Source organism: Cervus elaphus, chromosome 20 (assembly GCF_910594005.1).
Source record: "Cervus elaphus chromosome 20, mCerEla1.1, whole genome shotgun sequence".
Lineage (NCBI taxonomy): Eukaryota > Metazoa > Chordata > Mammalia > Artiodactyla > Cervidae > Cervus > Cervus elaphus.
In genome coordinates, this window is record NC_057834.1 from 47,317,627 (window position 1) to 47,345,177 (window position 27,551).

The following is a 27,551-nucleotide window of genomic DNA, read 5'->3' on the forward strand; positions in this document are numbered from 1 at the left end:
CTTTCTCTCTCTCTCTCTCTCTCTCTCTCTCTCTCTCTCTCTCTCTCTCTCTCGCTTTCTGTTTTGTTTTGTTTTTTTTTTTTGTAGGGGAAGAGTTTTCAAGGTATTAGCACTCTTTAAACAATTGCTAAAATTCACAAGTTATGCCATCTGGACCATAACTCTTCCTTGTGGGACGTTTTACTACTACTGCTGCTGCTACTACTATTACTACTACTACTCATTTAATTGCTTGTTATAGGCCTATTCAGGTTTTCTGATTCTTCCTGAATCAGTTTAAGTAGCTTGTGTTTTTCTTGGAATGTGTCCTTTTCATCTAGTTTATCTAATTTGTTGGCATACAATTATACGGTAGCACTCCCTTATAATCCCTTTTATTTCCATGGGCAGTAGTAATATGCCCTCTTTCATTTGTAATTTGATCCATGTATTTTAATTTTTTTAAACAAGGGAGGATAACAAAGACTAGTGATAACTGAAAGCTCTGACTCTTAAGGTTGTAAAGAAAATCACTCAGAAAGAAAGTTGTTTGCTCATTTCTGACACACAAGTATGGGTAGAAGACAGTAAAGAAGCAGGAGGTGAAGAGGTATAAGGGGAGGAAGCCAAACAACACTGGAAGTTGTTGAGACAATGGCAGCTAAGATCCGGAAATTGTAATGGCTGCTAGAAAAAACCCAAGCCATTTAGACTACACAGAAAGGAAATAGGGTTGCACATCTGAGGAACAATCTGGGTAGAAACTTCCGGTGGGGGCGGGGGGTGGAGCAGAACTACACAGGACTTTTATTATGCTAGGCTGAGGGGTGGGCAAGTAATGAGGTAGAGTGGGTTGGGGGATAAAAGGAGACAGAGCCAGGTGGAAGAATGTAACCCCTATCAACAAACAATAAGTTCCTTTTGTTCACCTTTGTATAACAGCAGTACCTTCTATTCCTAGCTAACTTAACAATAAATAGTTATTGAATGACTAAGTGGATGAATGAAGAGAATAGTGATGGATATGTCTTTACTTACTGCAGCAACAATGTAACCAAGCAGGACCCTGTGGGGCTCCAAGGCAGAGAAGCCTTGCAAACAGCTGCGAGTCAGGAAAGAGGGGGGATGAGAAAACACAGAGGAGCAGTCTGGAAACAACAGTGCAGCCTTGCGCCAGGGTCCTGGTTCCACCACAGGGGATACACAGAACAGAATCTTTGAGCTCATTACAAAACTATAACCTCCGACAGAAGGAAGTAGCTAGCATTCTTCATTCCAGAGAAGGCCACCTGAGATTAGATTAAAGGGACCAGAGAAGCTCATCAAGAGACTACCAGGTATAGGCTCTGCTTATAACCCTGATCCTTATCAGCATCCCTGCCTTGAACCATTGCGATAAAACTCTGCACCGAATTCCCCCAAACTGGGGAAACACAGTTTTTGAAGGATAAGCCCAAACTCTGTCTCTGAGATTCGATCCAGCACTGGTGCAAAGAGGCTAAGCTTTTGGCTTTGGCAATTGTGAATTACGCTGTTATGTGCTCAGTCCAGTCCAACTCTTTGCAAACACATGGAATGTGCCCACCAAGCTCCTCTGTCCATGGAATTGTCCAGGCAAGAATACTGGAGTGGGTTGCCATTTCCTACTCCAGGGGATCTTCCCAGCCCAGGGATGGAACCCATGTCTCTGGGGTCTCCTGCATTGACAGTTGGATTCTTTACCACTGGTGCCATCTGGAAAGTCCTAGTATACTGTATACAACCAATGAAGAATTGTCTCAATCCATGAGTATGCCATTCATTCAGTCATCTATTCAACAAACATTAATTGAGCATTTGCTAGGTTCCTGGGGGAACAGGACACTAGACTCTGGGGGATAACAAATGATTACTGTTGCTGCTCTGAAAGATTTTAGAGGCTATGAGGGTAAAAAAAAAAAATCTGTTAAAAATTTTAAGTTCAATAAAATATTTTAGATCCTATCAAAACTATTCCAATTATCCTCACAACCCCACCATCTCAAAATCCAAGGGATGGGCCTGGTGGTCTCTGCCTAGCTTTCCCAACAAAGTAGGGAAATTGGACAAAAATAATGAAGGTTTCATGAGATAGCATCTAAAGGCAGGGAGTAGTTTTGCTTAGGCTGGAGAGTTGAAGCAAGGTATCTAAGGTGGTAATTATTTTAAATAGTGGTTTTCACATCACTTACAGTGTGCACTTTGTTCATTTTTCCTCCTTCCTCACCCAAATCCTTACTTTCACTTTAATGTCTGGACCAACTAACTGTGTGGACAACACAGGTAAAGACTGTGAACGAATTTAAGGTTGAACAAAATAAAAGCTCCAATAAAGGAGCTCACATTGTGGGACAGTTTAGTCAGGGATGATAATTCAAAATAACCACCAGCTCTGAGGGCATCAATATATGCGCAGCCTGATCGCCGCTTCCCAATCACCAGGGCAGCCAGAAGAAGCAGGCTCGAGGCGGGGCCGATGGGCGGGCGCCAAGATGGAAGGCGGGGCTCGTTCTGGAGTCCCTGGAGGTAGCCAATGGCCACCTGGGAGACGGAGCTTTTGAAACCGACTGGCATGGAAACTGACCAATCAGAAGCTAATCTGGATAAGCTGCCGAAGTCGTACCAGCAGAGTTTTGGCGCAGTTTGATAGGAGGTGCGGGTTGAAGAGCGATAGCTCAGAGAAGCCGCTGTTTGCTAATCTGTAAGAAAAGGTTTCAGTTTTTAAATAACTGGTTCAGCCATATTACCACATATACCTGATAGCAGCCCAGAAATAGTGGCCATACATATATATATATACATATATATATATTTTTTTTTTTGGGGGGGGGGGGGTCTGCCAAGAGCATCACTTCCTCCTGAGAAAGGTTTTTTGTGTTGTTTTTTCTTTTTTTCATTTTTGAAATTAAGTAATTCATACAGGAGCTGCTGTTTACTTACAGTGTTTGGGGGTTGATACGGGCCACAGGTTTCTGGGACTGTCATTTATTCATCTTCATTACCTAGCTCGGTGTCTGGCATACAATTAGGCACTCAGGAATTGTCTAAAAATAAATGGACACAAGCCTTTAACTATTGCTTTCTTTGATCTCACGTGTAAAGTCTCTAACCTTCTGACTCTGCCTTAATGGAAAGCCCCATTCTGTTTTAGCAGCTTAATTTAGATAGGTGCTTTATTTGGTTTTTTGATAAGACATGCTGTTAGTTCTGATATTCAAATTTCTGTTTACCTCCCCCCATCATCCAGTACAACCTTTACAAGTTCGAAGATTCTTGAATTTGACCCATTTCATAGTGTTGTCAGACTTCCCACATAGATCAGTCAGTAAAGAGTCTGACTGCAATACAGAGAAGTGCGTTTGATCCCTGGGATGGGAAGATCCCCTGCAGAAGGAAATGGCAACCCACTCAGGTATTCTTGCCAGGAGAATCCCATGGTCAGAGGAGCCTGGTAGGCTACAGTCTATAGGGTCGCAAGAGTCGGACATGACTGAGTGACTAAGCACACGTGAATGGTGTTGTTAGGTTTCAAGCTTGGGGAGAGCCTAGATCCAGGAAAGAGAAAGAGGCTGGAATTCTTGCTCCAAATTTGCTTCTCTATGCAGTCTTCTCTCTTTGCTTCTCTCATCAACATAGCATTAGTTAGTTCAGTCGCTCAGTCGTGTCCGACTCTTTGCGACCTCATGAATCGCAGCATACCGGGCCTTCCTGTCCATCACCAACTCCTGGAGTTTACTCAAATTCATGTCCATCGAGTCGGTGATGCCATCCAGCCATCTCATCCTCTGTCGTCCCCTTCTCCTCTTGCCCCCAATCCCTCCCAGCATCAGGGTCTTTTCCAAAGAGTCAACTCTGCACATGAGGTGGCCAAAATTTTCGAGTTTCAGCTTCAGCATCAGTCCTTCCAATGAACACCCAGGACTGATCTCCTTTAGGATGGACTGGTTGGATCTCCTTGCAGTCCAAGGGACTCTCAAGAGTCTTCTCCAACACTATTGTTCAAAAGCATCAATTTTTCGGTCGGTGCTCAACATAGCATTACCCTTAATTAAAATATTGGTATTGTTAATCTCCCATTACTGGAATTGTTCCAGCAGAGGCTGAATGACAATGACCATTTGACACCATGGTAGAAGACACATCCTTGTTGAGTGGGAGGAAGGGAAGTTAGGTCAGGTTACATCTTTGAGCTATTTTAAATGTAAGATATTATTATTTTACCAAACTAGGCTCCCATACACACAAGGATTGCCTTCCATTTCACTTTCTCACTGTGGTAAATAGCACCATCAGTTTGTCTAGTCTATATGCCTGTCCATCTTTTGTGTGGAGTCAATCATTAGGTCTTCCTCCCAAAATCCTCTCAAGAAATAACAGTTTTCTCCTAGTAGCTGTAAAGTTGTAGAAAAAGTAACAAAACATGAGCTCCTTAACCTGTGGTTAAATGTTAAGACGAATGGTATCAGGATTAGGAGGATAGGTTTTGGAGTTCAACAGCTCAAATCCTAGTCCCATTACTACTAGCTGTGTCACTGTGGAAAAATTACTCTCTGAAGTTTTTCCTTTAACTACAAAGTGAGGACCTACATTTTCTCGCTATATAATCACAAACATCCTAAGAGGCAGATAATATTCTCTTGTTAGAGATGGGGGCACCAAAGAAAAAAGATATGGTAACATTTCTTCAGGCAGAGTTGTCTAGAGGTTTCTCCAGTAGGGAGTGAATGCACAGTTACTGGAAGTTTTGCAAGACTTTCCTGCTACCTATAATTATATATTGCAGCTTTTGGCAGGATGACTGATCTAGGTAATTTCTGAGATCCTGTAATATGATCACTTACTCACATATGCAATTAATATTTTTTACCAGAATCTGTTTAAGGGCCTGAGGATACAGCATAAACAAGCAAAAAAAAAAAAAAAAACCAAAAAACCCATATAACACACACACACACACACACACACAAAGAACTCTGCCTAAAAATATAAAAATACAGAAAATAATTTGTACTGGATATACAATATATAAAAACAAAAAAATAAATATAAAAATATATCATCTGATTGTCAGTTTTTTCATATACCCTTCATCTAAGTACCCATTAACTCCTGCCCTCCTTCCCAGCCCTCTCCCCAGACTTAAAGTATCAGAAACTAGAAAATTCTATTTCAGTTTGTGTGCCACGCCCTCTCACGGATCAAGGCTTATTCTAAGCTGGAAATCCAGAAAAGTGGCCGGGGCCTTGGGAGTTTCTGAAGGTGTAAGGAGAGATCACGGAACTAGTGTTCCGGTAGTTGTGGTTCCCGATGGGAAGCCAATTCCGGGGACCGGTAGTGGAGAGCGCTGGAGCTTGTTTCCGGCCACCTCAGCGGGAAGCGGAGACGCAAGCAGCTAGGTCTTCGGAAACTGGGGTAGAGGTTTAACTGTTGTCCCGGCGGAGCAAGTCAAAACCCATCTACGGCCGTCTGGGCCAGTGTTGGGTCTCCGTAGCCTGTAAAGATGGTGTTGCTCACGATGATCGCCCGAGTGGCGGACGGGCTCCCGTTGGCCGCCTCGATGCAGGAGGACGAACAGGTGAGCTGCTAGATCCTTAGGACCCCAGGTTCCTGCCAGAGCGCTATGCTGTCCGCCCCGGATTCCTTGTTAGGACGCGGGAGACCCCTGAATCTTCCCAGGCATTTCTGACTCCTCTGAAGTGCTTTTTCTTTTTTGACAGTGAAGAAGACTACCTGGAGAAAACTAACCTTTGCTGAAGGCGGGGGTAGATTTTTATGTTACCTATTTCTTATTAGAAAAACACTCCGGAGAAGGGATATGTTTGGCTAATTGTGACCATCCAGTGTTCTGTAATTCTTTAGGGACTCTGCTAAAATTCAGGATCTCTAATTTTTTTTTTGCTGTTAATAAGGCTGACAGGTCCTGGGGAAAATCAGCTCCTAGTTCTTTAACTCTTTTCTGTAGCACCTGATCCTTGACCTAGCTTGCTGACATCTATTGAAAGCAGATGAGATAGTATTGCCACATATATGCACCTGTTTGAAGTTCAGTACAGTACTTTCTTTCAAAGTTAGGTCCAATTCCCACCTCCTTCAGTAAGCCTTACTAAATTCTTATTGTTGGAATTATGACCCCTGTTATATTTCTATAATGCCTTGTACTTTTGCCTTTGTTATATTTCTATAATGCCTTATACTTTTGCCTTTGTCTTTCAATAAATTAAATTTCCTAGTAGGCAGATGACAAATCTTGGTCATTTTTGTATTTCCCATAGCTTTTACAAAAGCAGTTTTAGTATAATAGGTGCTCAAAAATATGTTGCATTGATTAAAACAAACAAAAAGAGTCCCAGAAAAAAAACCCTAGGTAGCTTCACAGAAAGAGGGCTTGTGCCTTAAAATCACAAGGCAAATTTCTGGTGTGAGACCAGTTCCTGGAATAAGGTTGGGGAATTCCGGAAGAAAGGAGGCTGAGAATGACATTTATATAATTTATTTAAATTTGTTTAAAGTGATCAACTTTATTTTACTTTCTTATACAAGTAATTTAAAAAAATTTTCAAGGCCTAAAAAAAAGTTGAGTTCTAGAAAAAAACATTTTGCGCATTTTTTAACCTTTCATTCATATATTCATGAAAAAAAGCAACAACTCTCATTAAGCACAGCAGGTGTGCCAAGCATGGTGTTCATTCAGGGACTTAGGGAACATAGGCCCTACTTTCATGGAGCTTACAGTTTAGTGGAGAAGCCAGATCACTAACAAATAACTATAATGTAGATAATTGCTGTAGAAGAGGAAGAAGTTTCTGTGATTGAACATGGAAAAGGTATCTAAATTGATTTTTGGACATCAGGAAAGTCTTCCCAGAAGGAATGACATCCAAGCCAATAGGAGTGTCTCCTAATTGAGAAAGCTTCTATTTGGTTATATGCCTTTTTAGCTTTGATTTGCAAATAAGTTTACTTTAACTTGTAGGAGAATAACGATACAGATTGGGAAGTTGTTATGTTGCTTAGTACGTTATGCTGAGTGAAATATTTTCTATTCATGACACAAAACAAAGTCTAAGTTGATATAAAATTTGAAAAATATAGCATGCCCTGAACTTTGAACTTGTGAATTTTTCTCTTCTCCTGCATTAAACATTTTCTTGGACTATGCAGAAGGAGTGAAATTATTAAAATGAATGCAGAATATGATTTGAAACAAAGGAGATGGTGAGGAAATTTTCCTTGAAGGATATGTAGTTTGACTAAGAAATAGTTTTTGCAAGGGAACAGAAATCTGGTCAGTTTTCCAACTATTGCTTTGAATTCCAGTATGGACAAAGAATATAAAGTAGGTATGAAAGTCTGAATATCAGTAGGCCCTTATTCTTTGCCTTGACACTTTATTGAAAAAATTAGTTGATTATACTGTGTGTTTCTTAATTCCAAATTAGGTATCAGTCTACCAAGATGGGTTGCTTTGTTTAATGAAAAGGAAAGATATTTTACACAAAAATATTTTCATGATTATAATTCTGTAATGATTTCCTTTAGCAGTTTTGACTTTGAATGATAACATCCTTTCTGAACTTTTAACATCTGCAAAAATATAAATCTTTGACTTATTTTTTACTATTAAAATAAAGCACCTTACATTTAGAGAGAGTGCCTATGCATGCGTGCTAAGTAGCTTCAGTCCTGTCCAACTCTTTGTGACCCTATGGACTGTAGCCCTCCACTCTCCTCTGTCCATGGTTTTCTCTAGGCAAGAATACTGGAGTGAATTGCTATGCCCTATTCCGGGGAAATCTTTCTGACCTAGGGATTGAACCTGTGTCTCTTATGTCTCCTGCATTGGTGGGTGGGTTCTTTACCACTAGCACCACCTGGGAATCCCATAGAGTGCCTGCTATATACCAACCATTCTGCTAAGTCTGCTAAATGCATGATTTCATCTAGTCTTCATACCAGCTATTGTTGTTTAGTTGCTAAGTTGTGTCTGATTCTTTGTGACCTCACGAACTGTAGCCTGCCAGGCTCCTCTGTCCATGAGATTTCCCAAGCAAGAGTACTGCAGTGGATTGCCATTTCCTCCTCCAGAGAGTCTTCCTAACCCAGGGATCGAATCCATGTCCCCTGTATTGGCAGACGGATTCTTTATTGCTGAGCCACCAGGGGAGCCCTTATATCAGCTGTTAGGATGGGTTCTGTTATTGTCTACGTTTATAGATAAGGAAGCTCTGAGGCTAAGAGAAGAAAAGTCTCTTTCTTTAAGTCACACAGCCTAAGTAGTACAATGGAATTTTTCACCCAGATTCCTTCCTTCCCCTCCCCTCCCTTCCTCCCTCCCTCCTTTTTCCCCCTTCCTTTCTTCCTTATTAACCTGCAACCACTGTGTTAGTTCCAGGTGCATAACATAGTGATTTGGCACTTTTGTCATCAGGGTTTTTTAACTTTGGCACTTTTGACATTTTGGAATGGATAATTCTTTGTTGTGGGAGAACTGTCCTGTGCATTGTTGGATGTCTAGCAGCATCCTTGGCCTCTGCACCTTATATACCAATAGCACTACCACTACCCTCCCTCCAGTTTGACAACCAAAAATATCTCCTGACGTTGCTGCATGTCACCTTTGGGGAGGATAGGCAAAATCACCCTTGGTTGAGAGCCACTGTTTTGGTTTTTAAAAGAAAATTTTAATTGAGATATAGTTGATTCACAGTGTATAAGTTTCAGGTGTTAAGCATAGTGATTGACAGTTTTTAAAGGTTAGACTCCATTAGTAGTTATTATAAAATATTGGCTATATTCTCTGAGCTCTACAGTATACCCTTGTAGCTTATTTACTTTATACATAAGTAGTTTGTACCTCTTTATCCTCTCCCCCTGTGTGCCCTTCCTTCCTTCCCTCTCCCCACAGGTAACCACTGGTTTATTCCTTTTAATCCATATCTGTCTGATTCTACACTGGAGCCTTAGTACCTAACTGTTACACTTTACTGCTTTGTTCTAAGACATTTTAATAATGTATTTACTTCTTGGGAGTCTGGAAATTATTTTTTAAGAAATGGATATCTTGATCAAGTAGTTTTATAGTTAAGTATCTTAATTGTCCAGGCCAAATAAATGTATTCTTTCAGTTATTTACATTGATAATAGATGCCATATTTTAGGTAGTTGCTCCATGCTCATCCCTATACAAACTGTCTTGTTACTGTAGATGAACAGTTATTCAAGTAATACAATAGAGCATTTTTTTTAAAAGGTACAGAGTACCTTATGTACTGTTTCCTCTATGCTTTAGCTAGAAATACAAGGTAGAGAGATGAACTTTTCCAAACTACACTGTCTAAGTGATACTCTATTTCTTCCTTTCTGATGTATTTCTCCTTTTCAGATGTTTGCAATTTCTTTACCTTTCTGTTCTACCTCAAAATAAACCCTGTTCTCTTCTCTCATCTTGTCTCAGCTCTGTGGACTTGAAGAAGGTGTAGATGTAGCTGAATACAGAGCAGGGAACGCCAAGAAGCAGATGGTCTGTTATACTGTTAAACTGCCACACTCCCCCAGTCACTGAGGGTTGATTAATCATCTTAGTGTTACTGCTGTTGGAGAAAGATGGTTGGCTCTTGGTGCTGCTGGCCTTTGATCAGTAGAGCTTAACAGAGACTTAAAAATGATAAGGGCTCAGCTAAACATTATTGTAACGACAGAAGATGGCATGTGATACAACTACAGCAGTCATAAAGTGAAAGTCACTCAGTTGTGTCTGACTGTGTGCGACCCCATGGACTGTAGCCCATTCGGTTCTTCTGTCCATGGGATTCTCCAGGCAAGAATAGTTGGAGTGGGTTGCCATTACCTTCTCCAGGGGATCTTCCTGACCCAGGGATTGAACCTCGGTCTGTTGCACTGCAGGCAGATTCTTTACCATCTGAGCCTCCAGGAAAGCCCACCAGCAGTCATAGGTAACAGCAATAAAAAGGACTGTGGTTGTGTGGCAGTTTACTACCCCTTACCTCCTATATTTTATGTACAGAACCACATCCTAAATATACTGATGATCTCAAGTTAGTTTCAGAATACTTTCACATCCACTTTATTATTGAATTGCTAACAGCTGTCTTTCCTTTATACTGTGTACAAGTTTCATCAAGTCTGTTTTAGACGAAGTAGAAAACAGAATTAGGACATCTAATTAACTATTTTTAGATAGGCTGGCTGACTGTGGGCCCTTTGTGACTGTAATCTTAAAAGCAAACCAAGGGTTTATCTCTAAAGCCATGATTATGTTGTTATGTGAGATCTATCAATAGTTCAGAGCTGCCATGTAGTCTTGAGCATTTCCCATGAATTAGATTTAATATTAAATAGTAAGATATCCCTTGGAATGTGGCTCGACCATCACAGAAGCAGTTTTAATTGTAGAGGTTGTACAGCACACATAGGAGTAGGAGCCTCAGGGATACTGCCTGGGTGCAAACCCTAGCCCCTCCCTTACTGGCCCCAAGTGCAGACATGCAACAAATAGACATTAATGAATGAATAATTTTCTCATTATAAAGTTAATTTGTGCCTGTTGCAGAAAATTCAGTAAATACAAAAGGACCAAGCAGTTAATGGTGATTTTTTTTTTTTTTTACTAAAGTAGTGGTAAAATTAAGTAATCCCTGCTTAAATTATACCCACTTGGTATCTAACCTTAATCTTTGTGTATGTGTTTAAAATTAAATAATGGGTAATAACTGTAAGACTGTTCCACCTAATTTTTTCACATAGTGTATAATGAATGTCTACTCATATCATTAAATATTACACATCATTTTGATGGTTCTGTATAATGAATGTCTACTCATATCATTAAATATTACACATCATTTTGATGGTTCTGTAGTATTCCATTATATAAATATATAACATGTTATGTCACCCATCCCCTATCCTCTTATTGAACATGTTTTTTGTTTTTATATGTTTATTCTTTTTTTTTTTCTTGTGATGCAGACATTGAAGTTTTACTCTCTTAGCAACTTTCAGATACAGAATACTGTATTCTTAACTACAGCCACCGTGCTGAACATTGTATTCCCATGACCTGCTTTATAATTGGAAGTTTGTACTTTTTGATTCCCTTCACCCATTTGGCCTACTCCCCCACCCACCTCCCCTCTGGCAGTCACCAGTCCATTCTCTGTGAGCTTTTTTTTGAGCAAGATTCCACTGTTTTTTAACGGCTGAATAGTATTCTGTTGTGTATATATACTGCATCTTTTTTATCCATTCATCTGTTGAACACTTATTATAGGTTATTTTCATATCTTGGCTATTGTAAATAATGCTGAAGTGAGTATAGCTTAGGATGCCGATATCTTTTTAATTTCGTGTTTAATTTTCTTTAGATAAATACCTAGAAGTTGAATTGCTGGATCATGCAGTAGTTCTGTTTTTAATTTTTTTGAGGGAACCCCCCCCCATACTTTTTCCATTTTTGCCACACCAATTTACATTCCTTCCAACAGTGCACAAGGGTTCCCTTTTCTCCACACCCTCACCAACGCTTGTTATATCTTGTCCTTTTGATAATAGTCATTCTAACAGGAGTAAGGTGATATCTCAGTGTGTGTTTCTAGTTCACTATTTTAAATATAGCTTAAAATCCTATACTTGTACATTTGTTGATCTGCCAGTTAAATGATTTTATTTTTGCTTCCTTGTTTTTATTCTCAGTTCAGTGGATCACTGTGATCTACTAAGTTTTACTTTGTACTTTCTCATAGTTAGGCCTTAGGTCCAATATCTGGGAGAACCTGGTACACTTTTCTATTTAAACGTTTAGTTATTAAGCATCTACCAAGGAGAGACTGTGTTATATCTTTCAATTCAGAATAAATAATCTAAAATAAAACAATTCGTTCCCATCACATGGCAGAAGTTATTTCCCCCAGTATGTGGATGAATAAGGTATATTTGCTTCTCACTCTTCATGCACTTCTTTTCCATTTTTGTCTTATAGGTTATTGAGGTATAATTTTCTCCCTTTGAAATGACTCTACTGTTTTCCCCAGTAGACTTTTTCCTCTCTTTAAAAAAAAAAAATTGTGAAATCATTTAGAGATTGTTTGGAAAAATATTGCCTGTAATTCTGTCATCCAAATGTTACTATTTTCATTTTTTTAAGAACATATCCCTTGCTATCCAGAAGTTTGCATTCCAGACTTGGAAACCAAATAGATTTATTTAGTAAAGGATATTTTGACTTTCCAATCTTCTTCCTTACTCTTACTTGTTTTTACCTAGTTGCAGTTACAGTGTTCATAGTAATTTATAGTGATGGGTGTACACATTTAGTTTTGCTTATACACCAAATACTGTAATACCTTATGGAAGATTTTGCATGATATTTCAGCATAAAAATGAGATTCATTCTGTCTGTCTTTCCCAGGATTTTCCTCTGAGTATAGAACACGTTGTGTGATTCTGTGCCAGTAACCATGCAAGTGAGGTGGGTTAGGAGGAGGGCACTGACCTCATAGTGGAAATGGATTCAGCAAGTACCTTAAATGCAGTTGAGGTTTATATTTTTGCTTTTTAGAAAGTAACTAATGTGACTTTGTTCGAAAACTCAGGGTTTGGGCTCCCTTTTTTCTCTGAAAGTAGGCCACTTTTATTTTGTTAAAATAAATCTTATTAACGTTATTAACCTGTGAACGAAGGACCATATTTACATAGTGTCCTCAAAATATGATACTTCTTAGCAATTGCTACTGCTTTTTTTGTGGAATGTTCTTAAATGAAGGTGTCTTCTTTCAGTCTGGCCGGGACCTTCAGCAGTACCAGAGTCAAGCTAAGCAGCTCTTCCGAAAGTTGAATGAACAGTCCCCTACCAGATGCACCTTGGAAGCTGGGGCCATGACTTTTCAGTGAGTATAATCTTGATTTCCTCATGATTATTTAAGTCTGAAATACAGCAATTACTTGTAATTACACCTCAGAAGAATGGTAACTTTTTTCAGACATAAAGATAACTTTGAAAATAGAGTCACTCTGTGGAGGCAACTTTCCTGGCTCTAATTCTGCAAAACTGAAATCTTGGTTTCTGTATTCAGTTTGTGTACAGCAATTCAGCCTGCTATCTTGTGTCTAGTAAATGCTGTATGTATCATGCAGTAATAGATAACTTTTGCTTTGGGAGCTTCTTAGAGCCAGACACACATAGATTAGTACCCTTGCTTAAACATTTACTGACACTGTAACCTTGAGCAACTCACATATATTTCTCTAGGCCTCAGTTACTTCTATAAAATAGGGAATCATAGTTTTGTTAGTTTTATGAGAGAATCCCTGTATATCACTTAACATTTTGTCTGGCACGTAGAGAATAGTTAATAGGTATTATTTATTATTTAGAGAAAAGAAAATTATAAACGATAATTTAAGAGCATCTAATCAGTGGTTGGAGAAGGGCATGGCAATCAACTCCAGTATGCTTGCCTGGGAAATCCCATGGACAGAGGAGCCTGGCGGGATACAGTCCATGGGGTCGCAAAGAGTCAGACATGACAGCATCTGAACAACAACAACAACAAATCATTGGTTATAGACAATGCATACAGCTGAGAGAGGGATCAAAGGGACTTTATTGGGTCTCAAATTACCTACAAATAATTGGTATTAAGTGTTTAATTATATGTCAAGTTTGAAGGTGCTAAAACAGGCAGGATTAAAAAAGAAAAAAGAGGACAAGAAGATCAGAGGAAAATAAGAAAGGATAAGCTAAATAATCCTTAGTATGTTAGAAGCTCAGATACTGAGATAATATAGATCTGAGAAGAACCTATTGTGTTTAACTCAACCAACCAAGCTTCTACTCATCAAGAACAAGCAAACAAGTATACAGAATCAAAACCAAAGCAAGGCTCTGGCCTATTGGTTAAGAAAATAGTGAACATTAGGTTTTGTAAGTTATTTCAACATTAAATAATGTTCAGTTCAGTTGCTCAGTCGTGTCCAACTCTTTGCGACCCCATGGACCGCAGCACACCAGGCCTCCCTGTCGATCACAAACTCCGAGAGTTTACCCAAACTCATATCCATTGAGTCGATAATGCCATCCAACAATCTCATCCTCTGTCATCCCCTTTGCCTCCTGCCTTCAATCTTTCCCAGCATCAAGGTTTTTTCAAATGAGTCAACTCTTCACATCAGGTGGCCAAAGTATTGGAGTTGCAGCTTCAACATCAGTCCTTCCGATGAACACTCAGAACTAATCTCCTTTAGGATGGACTGGTTGGATCTCCTTGCAGTTCAAAGGACTCTCAAGAGTCTTCTTTAACACCAGAGTTCAAAAACCTCAGTTCTTCGGCACTCAGCTTTCTTTATAGTCCATCTCTCACATCCATACATGACTACTGGAAAAACCATAGTCTTGACGAGACGGACCTTTGTTGGCAAAGTAATGTCTCTACTTTTTAATAGGATGTCTAGGTTGGTCATAACTTTCCTTTCATATTATTTCCTTTCTAAATAATGTTCAGTTCAGTTCAGTCACTCAGTTGTGTCCGACTCTTTGCGACCCCATGAATCGCAGCACGCCAGGCCTCCCTGTCCATCACCAACTCCCGGAGTTTACTCAAACTCATGTCCATAGAGTCGGTGATGCCATCCAGCCATCTCATCCTCTGTCATCCCCTTCTCCTCCTGCCCCCAATCCCTCCCAGCCTCAGGGTCTGATGCTCAATTATAATACAGTATTTTTTATCTTTACCATGGGTTAGGAACAAATGACCTAGAAAGATCTCATGGAACTGAAAAGAGATTTTCTTCTGCCTCCTTCCTTATAATCTTATCTCTTCCCTTATTTGCATCTAAGAGCTGTTTGCTAAAGATGTATTCTTTGCCAGACCATGTATTAAGTCTTGCCTTTAATGTTCTTAGCTTGTCTTCTTATAGCAGAGAGAGATATATACGCAAGCAACTGTACTATAATACCTGGGACAGGAAGTGCTATAGAGCAGAGAGAAGGAAGCAAGTTTTCAGGAAAGGGGACTCCACTCTGTGGAGTTCTAGGGTGCCTTAGAAGCTACATAGAAAGGACAGGGATGGGGGATGTGTGTAATGCTTTGGACCCTTAAACTCCTACTTAAACTAAAAAACTTCTGACTGTATTTGCTATACATGTTGGTCTTCTGGATATAATTTTGGCTCAAATAAAGAGTGCTACAGCTAAAAAGTCATTTGAAAACCACTGAGTAGCCAGCCTCTTTCCAGAAATATCTCAGACATGCAGTAATATAGCCTCCTCCAGACTGCCAGGGACAGTATGATGGACATGAGTTTGGGCGAGCTCAGGGAGTTGGTGATGGCCAGGGAAGCCTGGCGTGCTGCAGTCCATGGGATTGCAAAGAGTCAGACATGACTGAGCAACTGAACTGAACTGAAGGCTGCCAGGGAGCTCATCTCACAAGAGGAGTCAGTTTGTTATTGAATAATTTGCAACTAATACAGAGTTCTTCTACCCTAGAAATTAGGAAATATTACTAGTCCTGAGATTGTTATTTTCTGTACCCAGTAATCATTGTGATATTAACTTCTAACTTTTTAAGTGTTCACAAAAATTTCCAGTTCCACAATTCTTACAGATGGAAGAAGTTTAAATGTGTATATATTATTACTTGTTTACTATACATGATCAAAGGGCAGATGGAGTCACACCTCTGAGTTTTCAAGAAAAAGTCTTAAGTATTAAGATATTTTAGTTGAAGAATTATGTGATGAATCAGTTCAGTTCAGTTCAGTCGCTCAGTCATGTCCGACTCTTTGTGACCCCGTCAATCGCAGCTCTCCAGGCCTCCCTGTCCATCACCAACTCCCGGAGTTTACTCAAACTCATGTCCATCGAGTCTGTGATGCCATCCAGCCATCTCATTTTCTGTCGTCCCCTTCTCTTCCTGCCCCCTATCCCTCCCAGCATCAAGGTCTTTTCCATTGAGTCAATTCTTCACATGAGGTGGCCAAAGTATTGGAGTTTCAGCTTCAGACTTAAATTGAAGAAAGTAGGAAAAAACCACTAGACCATTCAAGTATGACCTAAATCAAATCCCTTATGTGATGAATAAATATGTCTAAATACTCCTTTTGGAATATGCTTCTAGTAATGCGAAGATGTTTGTTTTCTAATTCTAGTGATTTATGGTTTGTAATTGACTTTCTGATTTCATTAGCCTCAAAGGCCTTGGGCTTGAATATTTTCAAGTTTGTATAAGGAATTTCCTGGTGGTCCAGTGGTTAGGACTCTGCCCTTCCCCTGCCAAGGACCTGGATTTGATCCCTAGTCAGAGAACTAAGATCTTGCAAGCCATGTAGCATAACCAAAAAAAAAGTTTGTATGGCACTTGAGAGTCTGTTTCAGACTGTTGGGAGTGTTATTAATCTACAACAATTTTTTCTTGCTTTTTTTCATTTTTGTCTCTTCAGTTACATTATTGAACAGGGAGTATGTTATTTGGTTCTGTGTGAAGCTGCCTTCCCTAAGAAGCTGGCTTTTGCCTACCTAGAAGATTTACACTCAGAATTTGATGAACAGCATGGGAAGAAGGTGCCGACTGTGTCTAGACCCTACTCCTTTATTGAGTTTGGTAAGATTTTGTGCCTTACTTTTCTATCAGGGGAATAGACAATGTAGAGAAGCTATTGATATAATTTAGAATTTTTTTTTTAAAGCTTACCTACTAATGTTTTGGATTCTGCCTCCTCTCCTATTCCATGTCTTTTTTCCTTTTGAGTGAATGAGGCTTCCTCCTCATAAGTATTAATAATTTTCTCTGGCCTTTTGATATTTTCCCCATAGAGCTTGTTGCCCTTTGCTCTTTTTTGTAATTTGTTTTGATTCTTCATTAGTGTAAAAAACTGCCTGAAGATCCAGATTGATATGTAATTGCTGAGTTCTTCTTTTTCCCAATTCACTGTCTTCACCCCCACACACACAACACTCACAGTGAGACCCATTTTATGGAGATCAGAATTTGGAAATCAGAAAGAATGGTGTTTTGTTTCTTTTAATAGAACAAGATCCTCTAAATTAAGTACTAAAAGATACCTGGTATTGGGGCACAACAGTTCCTACAGGCAGAAGTAGTGAGCATGGATGTCCATATTTGTACAAGATTTAATAGAAAGACTCATTACTCCTCAGAGCTGGTAAAATACAGGATGGCAGCAGATCAAAGGAAATGTCCTATAAGTAGAAGAAGGGAGAACAAGTATGATTAGATTACATCATTGACATTTTTAGTTAAAAAATAAACTGGTTTTGAATACTACCTCTGGATATCTGAAGTGTTTCAAGTTTGCTAGATAAATGAGGACTCTTGATTTCTAGAAATACAGAAAATGTATTATAGCAAAGCATTACAGTGTTTCAAAACTAAACTCTCCAAGTGCTAATTTTATCATGTCTGGTTTTGCAGTTTTTATTTTTGTAGGCAATAGGAGTTCAGTAAAGCCAAGAAAAAAATAAGACTGCTGTACCAAAGTCACACAGGAAATAGTTGGTATTCTCAAATTAGCTTAAAAGATTGTATGCAGAGATATGAACGGGTTATAGATGAACTGTAAGGTGCAGTAACCTGAGACCAGTAGCATGGTAATTGTTATCAACCCTAGGCTTGAATGGATAAGAGCAGTTTCTGGAACTGGGAAGGAAAAAATTTATAGAAAAGGCCAATTTCAAAGGAGCAGTAACTTTTGGTGGAGGAATATTACTAGCCCAAGATGACTTCTCAGGGAGGAGATAGAGGAATAAATCACTGTCACTGTCCACTCATTCCCTACTCTTGGGGTGTCCTCTTTGGCCGAACCTAATTGGAAGCTAGACAGCAAGGAACCCATCGATATAATTCATGCAGGTTAGCTTCCCAAAGCAGAAAGCAGGGTGCAGAAGGGTGGGAGGAAGTCTAAAGAGGCAAATAAAGGGTAGCCAATACACTATCTTAAGATTTTAGCTAAAAGTTGAAAATATAATCTTTATTAATTATTCTTTTCATAGTTTTATCATATGCAGATATTGGCAAACATGAATGAGCATGCAGTGGTTTTTTTTTTTTTTTTTTTTTTGAGCATGCTGTTGTAATATTTTGGGAAATTCCCTGTCACACTTGATACTCATTCAGGAGTCTGGTTAATCATGGACAGTTGCAGAACCAGGACTAAACTCAGAATATACTCTTGCCTACTTCTTTGATGGACATGAAAGAATTATTGTTAACAGTCACTTTCTTCATCCTTATAGATACCTACATTCAGAAAACCAAGAAGCTTTACATTGACAGTCGTGCTCGGAGAAACTTAGGCTCCATCAACACTGAACTGCAAGATGTGCAGAGAATCATGGTCGCAAATATTGAAGAAGTGTTACAACGGGGAGAAGCACTCTCAGGTATCTAAAAGCAGTACGAGTCTTATGAGCAAGTGGTTCTTATTCCACAGGCAAGGATAGCTTATTTGGGGTTACCGTTTATGCTGTCAGATTCTATCTAGTACTATTAAGAATTCATTTCTCCAAGATGGATTACATTACAAGCTTCCAATATGATATGTTTCTTCCTAGTGTGGTTAGTTTCTATGAAGTTGGAACAGTGTAAAGTCTCATTCCATGTAAGAAACAATTACTGTTTCCAAGGTATTTACCAAATTAGATTAGTATTTATAGAAACACATAAGTTAAGGAAAATGAAAAGAAGAATGAGAGGACATTGTCAAAGGTTTATGGCAATGGTTTCATAAGCAGCTGTTTCAGGAGACTTTACTGCTGCCAGATCAACTGTTACAAAATACCATTCCATCAAGGCGGTCCTCTGCAGAAAAACTTCTAAGACCTGTGACTACAAGATCTAGTCTGGTGTCAACTTACTTTTCATTCATCCAGTCGTTACTAATTGAATACTCATAGTGTGCAGGGCGGGCTTCCCCAGTGGCTCGGCAGTAAAAAGTGTGCCTGTGGTACAGGCGCTGCAGGACATGCAGGTCCCTGGGTCAGAAAGATCCCCGGGAGGAGGAAGTGGCGACCCACTCCAGTTTTCTTTGCTTGAGAATCCCACGGACAGAGGAGCCTGGTGGGCGACAGTCCATGGGGTCGCAGAGAGTCGGACACAGCTGGAGCCACTTAGCAGCCAGTGTGTAAGGCACTGTGTTCTCTGTCGAGGGAGACAAGGAGATCGCAGAAGTGTTCCATCCTCACAGGGTCACAGACATCCTGCCTCAGCCAGTTTAGGGTCTTCATCATCCTGGACCTTCCTTAAATGCTAGATGAGAACTGCCTCTTCAAAGAAGCCTTCCCTGATCCTTACAGTCCATGACGCATTAATCTCCTTACTCCTTCAAATTCTTAAAACACTTAAATATTTTACATAATGTAAAAAAGCATGTAATGTTTTTTTAGCACATGGGGTATGTATATGGGTATACTAATTTACCTAAAATATATAACTAATGTTTAAATGTTACCTAAGTGTTTAATGTGAGCATATACTCTGTGTTTTATATCTATTTTATTTCTTTCACAGTGATCATCACAGGTAGTTGCCTTAATGTATATTTTAAAAATTCAGCCTTGTTACATATTCATGATGAAATGCATGCATGCTAAATCACTTCAGTCATTCTTTGTGACCCCATGGACTGTAGCCCTCCAGGCTCCTCTATCCTTGGGATTCTCCAGGCAAGAATACTGGAGTGGGTTGCCATTCCCTTCTCCAGCCATTCCCTTCTCCAATGAATAAATGGGTTTTCCTTTATTATGAACTTCAGATATTAACCTTCATGTTTATAGTCAGCAACTGTCCCAGTGTATAGCTTCGTACTCTTTAAACATCAGTTTTTGGATAAGTGAGTCTATATAAATTTTCATCGTAGCAGACTCATAGGTTCTACTCAGGATAAAGTAAACCAGTATAGGAAACTTTTTTAAAGCCAAAATTTATAAACTGCTCAATTAATCAAAAGCTTATGGGATTTTCTTCCAGTGCTTTGCTAATTGCTGTAGTGTTGATATGCTGATTAAAAATGAAGTACATTTTTACCCTTAAGAAACTTCATGTGATTGGGAAGATAAGGAACATTGTCACAGAGTAACAAACATCAATTGAACATTTACATTGTTCTAGGCAATATGGTAGGGGGGCTTTACATATATTTTATTTATTCTTTAGAGTAATCCCATGTGAAGTGGATGGTATCAAACCAGTTTTACAGATAAAGAAGCAAAGACTCAGAAAAATAGCTTACTCAAAGCTAAAAAATAGCTTACTAAAAGTAGCTTACTAGCTTTTTACACTGCTAGTACTTGGCAGAATTTGTTGGTCCATGGAGTCCTTGTTCATCTTCAGAGAATGATAGTTGTAAATCATTATGTAGATATATATGGGCTTCCCAGGTGGCTCAGTGGTAAAGAATCTGCCTGCCCAATGCAGGAGACGTGAGTTCATTCCCTGGGTTGGGAAGATCCCCTGGAGAAGAAATGGCAACCCACTCCAGTATTCTTGCCTGGGAAATCCCATGGACAGAGGAGCCTGGCAGGTTATAGTCCATGGGGTCACAAAGAATGAGACACAACTGAGCGACTAAGCACATAGATAGATAGACAATAAGAGCTAAAAGAATGTAGAAGGAAATAGGAAACAGGAAAGATTTCTTGAGTTTTGATAGATTAGGAAGGAGTGAAGAGTGATATTTTTAAGAGGAAGAAAAAGCATATCTGAACAGGGCATAAATGAAGACAGTGGGAAGATTAGCCCACCTCAAAAATAGATTTCTTCCTCTTTAAGCTTCTCCATAATAAGAATCTGTCTTTTATACTGTTTTCTCTTTTTGTTTTAGAGCTAGTCAGCTTTGCATTTAAGACCCAAGAATAGTTCCTGTGGGTTCTTTTAGTAAGATCAAATTGTGCCTTTTTTACTACCTAAATATACCTGTTTCTTTTAAGGCATAGGTTTTATTTTTTTATTCAGAGGTGTGTCACTCTACTGCAGTGTAGATTGCACAGGTACAGGGATCATGTACGTTTTGATTGTAACTGTATCCTCTAGCACTTCTCATGGTGCCCGCAACATAAATATTTGCTAAATAAGACTTCTCCAAGCAATAGTTTTGTTTTTATGATACCATGTGTTTCCAGTGTTCATATGTAAAGAAATTCTCATAACTATTGCTTACTTTATATGACCTAATATTTATTTCTCTTCCCAGTTTTTCTGAGCAGATTTAGATTCATTTAGCAAATACTTATTTATTGAGCACTGACTACATGCCAGATCCTGTTCTAGGCACTCGGAATATAGTAAGACACACTGTAGTAGTTAAAAACCTCTGTCCAGTCTGTTAAACTGACTGGGAAGATTCCTTGCAGTATTGTCATGGCTATTTCTCATCCCCTAACTGTTTTTTTGCATGACAAGGTGCTTTTCTTACAGGACAAGTTACTAATTTCGAAATGGCTGACATGCCTGTGTTATTAAGTAATGCCACATTTCTCAATCAAAACCAGTTCCTATTAAGCAACTCCAAATAGTCCAAAAGCATTCTCCAAGGAAGACCAAATAAATTCAGATTGCAAAATAGTTTCTCAAAAATTTAAAGAAGTGAAAAGTTTGATTAGAATTTATGCCAAACTGAGAGTTTGTTTTTATTATTAAAAATATGCCATATATTTTAAGCCCGGTTTAGCTTATGTGTATCGGGCTATTTCTCTAAGTGCTTAGTTAACAATTAAAAGAAGATAATGACATTACAAATATTTGTATAGGAAAAAAAACTTTGCAGAAGATTCTAAAAAGCTTAATTTAGTAGATATTGGTGGTTTTCTAGCACCTGTGATTGTATTTTCATTGTAATACAGCTCTCCTATGTCTGCTAAAATACAATTTCTGATAGTGTTATCTTCATACTAATAGTCTTTACCATGTGGAAAGTTTTAGAAATTTGGTAGTAGTCACTGTTGAGATACAGTCTAACACTCTGTCTGGTTCATTGAATTTTCTGGTTACCTGCATTTTTCATCTTACCTCGATTATTATTTGTCAGAATATGAGAGAATATGATTTAAACCATTAAGAGATTATGGAAATAGTTGTTACCAGCTAACATTTATCAAATGTATACCATTATGTAGGCATTGTGTTCACCTTATAGATATCCCATGATATGATTACTATTATTATATATTCCCTATTTTTATAGACAAAGAAGTTGGGTCTTCGGCTGAGTTGCCCAGTATCATATGATTGATATAGCTGAGATTTGAACTAGGGTGTGAGACCAAACCCTGCACTCAGTCTGAAGCCTCAAGAATTTGAACATAAGTTGAACTGATTAGTTGAAAATGCATTGTAGATTTTACAGTGCTTCGGGATCATGAGTTAATCAGTGTATACAACCTTACCCTTTTAAAAAAAAAAGATAATTTAAGCTTCATGATTTGAAGTAGTGCTACTCATTTGGGTTATTTTTGTTCTTAATACAGTTGAAAAAATACTTTCAGGGGCTAATTAATGTTATCCTTTTTTTCCCTTTTGACAGCATTGGATTCGAAGGCTAACAATTTGTCCAGTCTGTCCAAGAAATACCGCCAGGATGCGAAGTACTTGAACATGCGTTCCACTTACGCCAAACTGGCAGCAGTAGCTGTGTTTTTCATCATGTTAATAGTGTATGTGCGCTTCTGGTGGCTGTGAAGTAGTGAGTCCAGTCACTGGCAAGGGAGAACCTAGAACCCGGCAGGTGTCTGTTTTCAGGAAGCTGAGCGCACAGAGATGTGTATTAGAATCCAAGTGGAACTTCTGCCTCTAAAGACCTTGCAAGAAAAGACATGTCCTGAAAATGAAAGATTACACCTCATTTAATGAAGCTTAGCCCTATGTAGAAAGTATCTTTCCGGGGCAGAGGCTTTCTCTGGGTGCTAAGCCATATACATTAGGGAACAGTAGATTGTTTTATTTGTTTTTTTCCCCTCCCAGTGTTTTACATTTTTCAAACAGCACTGACTGGGGCATTCTCATTCTCTAATGGAGCCGTCAGTGAGATTTGGCTTAACCAACCTATGCTAGCAAGTCTGAAATCCCTTCAGAGAAGGCAGCCCTTCAGGAAGTTTTTTGACTCTGTTTAATCAACATTCCTTTCGTTGGTGACATTTGTGATTTTCAGGAATCTGAGTTGTTTGATGGCCTTTTAAACAAGACTCCAGTATGTGAAGGTTAATTGCTGTGCTGCAAGATATCCTATTGACCCCTATAGGAAGTTAACCTTGTTTTTCATTTATGATAATTTGCTTATTGCACAATTGCTTTAGGGTTAAATGAATTATATTAAGATGCCTTGAAATTATATTACAGCACTCCTTGATTAAGAAGCAAAAATGTTTTCTGTCATTTACTCTTAAAAGACTTAAAATTAGTTTGGGACATTCTTGATTTTATTTTTCTGCATCTGGTTTATATTAATATAAGAGTGAGTATAGCATATAGCCAGAGGCCCCTGACTTAGTGGGCAGACAGGCCAGCTCATCACTACAGCTTTGTCCTCCTTCCTCACTTCGTCACTACGATTTTCCCCACCTTTCCTCCTGCCACAACTTGCTAAGGTTTTCTGAATTGCTCTGAGCCCTACAGTCTCATGTCCCATAACTGTCCTCTCAGTATATTCTCAAATTTCAAAATGGAAGATAATAGTTGCTTAGTTAATTAAATTGAAATTTTTCAGAGCAACTACTCAAACTACTAAACATATTTATCTAAGAAAATCTGAGAGCACCTCATATCTGCTTCAGTTATGTAATTCTCTGAGAATGTTCTAGAGATAGACAGCTCATTTACAGTAGATTCTGTTAACAAATAAAAGTACCTGATTTTTCCCTTTTTTGCTCAGGGATAATGAGAATTTCCTTTTACCTTCTGAGGTAGAATTTTTTAAATGGGGAGAATAGGCCTTTTAAATATTGTCACAAGAGTGTACAATATAACCTCTAATTCCTACACATACTGCAAATATTTCTTTAAATTGTACAGGAAAATGAACCAACTTCTTACTTCTTAAGATCTTTAGAAAGAACTTTAACCAGTAAGCAGTTTTATAACTCAGGATCATCAAACCTACTATTCTGATTCCTGATAGAGAAAAAAAAAATCTTTTTTCTTTAAAACAAGGCAAGGAGAAATGCTTATTTTATTCCTGATAATTTACAGAACTAGAATAAAATTTTTTTCTTCCCATTTTGGACCTCTGTCTGCCAATTGGAGTTTTGTGCATGAAATAAGAAGTTACTTTTTATAGAGAATAAGTGCTTGAAGTCCCTAAAAGTCTTGTCCCTCAGTAATGATGTTGGTAATAAAAGCCTTTGAAAGGCTGAAAACCTAAAATAGTAGTACCATAGCTTTTGGTACTTCTGTAGAAGTGGAGAGTGAGTGGCAGCTCATTGTTGAGAGTTGCATGCTGCAACCAGGTGGTCAGCAATGAAATAAATACTTCTAGAATGTTCCCTTCAGTGTGAAACTTTGTTATCTACTGTAGTTAACTTACATGCACGTATTCTAGATACATTCCTACCTAAATTCAGAAGGTTAATTAAAAAATGATATGGGGTAGGGGATGAGAAACAAAGGGATAAGAAAGTAGTTTATGAATATGATGGTAGAAAATGAGAGAGGAGGACTGTCATAATATGGCTCCTACTTGTGTTCTTTATTGGAGGAAGTTGCGAAGATCTAATTAGGTGGAATGAACCAGCAACCAAACAGACAGCTAAAATAGAATGTAATAAATACTGTTCAGGGTTATTGAGGGCACATTAAGAAAGGACACCTAATTTACTGTGGCAAGGAGGATGGTAAGAGAAGGAGAGCATGACTTCCCGTACAGAGTCAGTGACTTGTGCAAGTCATGAGTTAAAAGAATGAGGCACATTTTGGGGGATCATATTGCTTGGTTTGGGTTTCACTCGTGGCTCAGATGGTAAAAAATTTGCCTGCAGTGAGGGAGTTTGATTGTTGGGTCAGGAACATCCCCTCAGGGGATGTTAATTATGTCCGACTCTTTGTGACCCATAGACTGTAGCTCACCAGGCTCCTCTGTCCATGGAATTCTTCAGGCAAGAATACTGGAGTGGGTTGCTGTGCCCTTCTTGGGATCATCCAGACCCAGGGATTGAACCTGGGTCTCCCGCATTGAGGGCAGATTCTTTGCCGTCTGAGCCACTAGGTAAGCCTGAATGGTGGTGGCCACATAATTAAGGCTTTTGGTTAGTGTATTTAGCAGAAGTGACTGGTTGTCTTTTTAGCTCAGCAAAAAGGCAGAGGTCATAAAGATGTTACTCCTATAATTGCAAATTAACTAATTGAACCAAATAGCTTGTACTTTTTAAAAGTCCCCAAAGAAGAATTGGTAGCATGTGTGACATAGTTTGAGGTAGAAGGAGCAGATTGAGTCCCACATCCTTTTAATCATTACAGGTAGGGTTGACCCAACAGTCAACTGTCTTGAGCAATTTAATCACTCTGTTCTAATAAAGTTTATTTCAAGTGCTGTGATTGAACCCATGTTTTAAATTAGAAAAATTATTGGAAATTTGAGTTCCATATACTCATCAAAACTGGACTAATTTTTTTTTCTTCCATAACCTTCATTAACTGAGCACATTATTAGGCATTTTACATGTATTATTACAGTCCCCTCATAATCATTTTCCCAGGTTGCCCAAGGTCACATAGCAAGTTGAAGCAGTTGGGTTCAAATCCAGCACTGATAGACATCCAACCACTACACATACTGTTTATTCCTAAATTATGATGTAGACGTGTTTGTTCTAAGCACTATTTCATTTTGTCCTGTCAGGTTATTAGTTTTTATTTTTTGGAAAAGGTTTTTGTTTTGTATATACATATAATTTCATTTTATTATTTCTATCTCTTTTTCATTTCCTTATCTGTCATTTTTCCCTTTATTCCTTTTTAATAATTTTTACTCTTGGGTTCGTTCTTGTTGGCCTTTTCTCATTCTTGGTTTGTAACACATTTTATTTGCTCCTTTTACATTTGATCTTAATGTTAACTCAGCTTGTTTTTACATCTGATTCACTTAAGATTTAGCAAAATGATTTTTTAAAATAAATCTCCCTCTTTTTTCTTATGTCCTTTTGCTCATTCTCTTCCCCCACCCCCCACATTTTCTATTCCTTTCCATTTTACGTCATTTCCCTAGATGCTACTTTTACTTAGGAGTTACTGTTACGCTACAGCTTTACTTCTGTAAGTGAGAGCTTTAAAATTAACTGTTAGACTTACTCATTGTTTTTATATCTTATATCTTAATTTATCTTACCTTCTGTTGATTTCATAACATACCGTGTTCTCTTATCCGTCAATGCAGATATGCCCCTGCTTTAAGGAATCCCTTTACACTATATTACAAACACTGCAGGAATTCTTCAAGAACAAGCTCCTCTAGTTTGTCGTAAGTATTTGGGGCTTCAGTTCTCACTTGTGTTACTGATAGCTCCAAATGTACCTGTCTATGCTCACATTGAGATCTAGATCCAGTTATTTTGCTGCTTGTTGGATATCTGTGTTTTGAGTATTCCATAAAACTTTAGTGCACTTAAAACATCTTATTGCCTTCAAAGTTAAAACCTATCCTGTGCTTCCTAAGGAATTTTTAACTTTTAGACGTCACCTACCACTCCTTTACCTCAACTACAAGTCAGGAATTGCATATGACTCCTCAGTTTTCTCCTACCACCTCTCAACTATTAAAACTTGGTTTTCTTAACCTCCAAAATATTCATCATTTATCACTTCCTTTCTTTTTGGCCTCACATTCAAGCTCTCGTTCAAGCTCTTTAAGTTGGTCTCCTGCAGCAGCCTCACTTGTCCCTCTTTCATCTCAGTATTACTAACTTATTAATACCAAAGATTTTCATAAAGAGCTAGTCATGCCCTGTTTCCTGTAGAATAAAAGATTACGTACCCCAGTCTGCCTTCCACAGTGTGACCTCATGTCCTTTCAGACCCATCTGCCCCTCCCCACCACCTCTTCGTTTCATCCACGCCTAATTCTCTAGCTTTCTCTAATCAGTCAAGTTACCCCTTTACCTTGGCTCATTGGTACCTTCTCTCCAGAAATTTTTGTGTGTGTACCTTATTCCTTTTCATTTCCAACCTACTAAAGTTCTGCTCATCTCGAAGACCCAGCTCTAACACCTCTTTTGTAAAGCCTAACATTCTCATATCCTCCTTCCTACCAACCTGAGAGAAGTGGTTTCAAACCTCCCATAGCAACGTGCTTGTATTTCCAGCATAGAACCTGCCAATTAAAAATAGCAGTTTGTGTGCACTTTTCTCCTTGGCTGTATATACCATGTGAGTCCCCTAAGGTGAAGACCGATTGACAGTCATGTCTGAATCCTTGGCACTCAGTACAGAGACATGTTGGAGGTACTCAGCAGATAATTGTAGAATGAATGACACTGAATTATGAAAAATTTATGCACATGTTTTCTGGAACTAGACTGTTCTTCAAGTCATGGATAC

At 38.6% G+C, this 27,551-nt stretch overlaps 1 protein-coding gene across 1 annotated transcript; it reads left to right on the plus strand.

Moving 5' to 3' along the window:
• The first annotated feature begins 5,335 nt into the window (after positions 1 to 5,335).
• Positions 5,336 to 25,548, plus strand: SEC22B (SEC22 homolog B, vesicle trafficking protein). Its single transcript, XM_043876574.1, has 5 exons — positions 5,336 to 5,572; positions 12,793 to 12,902; positions 16,456 to 16,616; positions 18,269 to 18,415; positions 22,552 to 25,548. The coding sequence occupies exons 1-5, from the start codon at positions 5,498 to 5,500 to the stop codon at positions 22,704 to 22,706; spliced, it is 648 nt and encodes a 215-aa protein (XP_043732509.1). The 5' UTR covers positions 5,336 to 5,497; the 3' UTR covers positions 22,707 to 25,548.
• Positions 25,549 to 27,551: the final 2,003 nt, after the last annotated feature.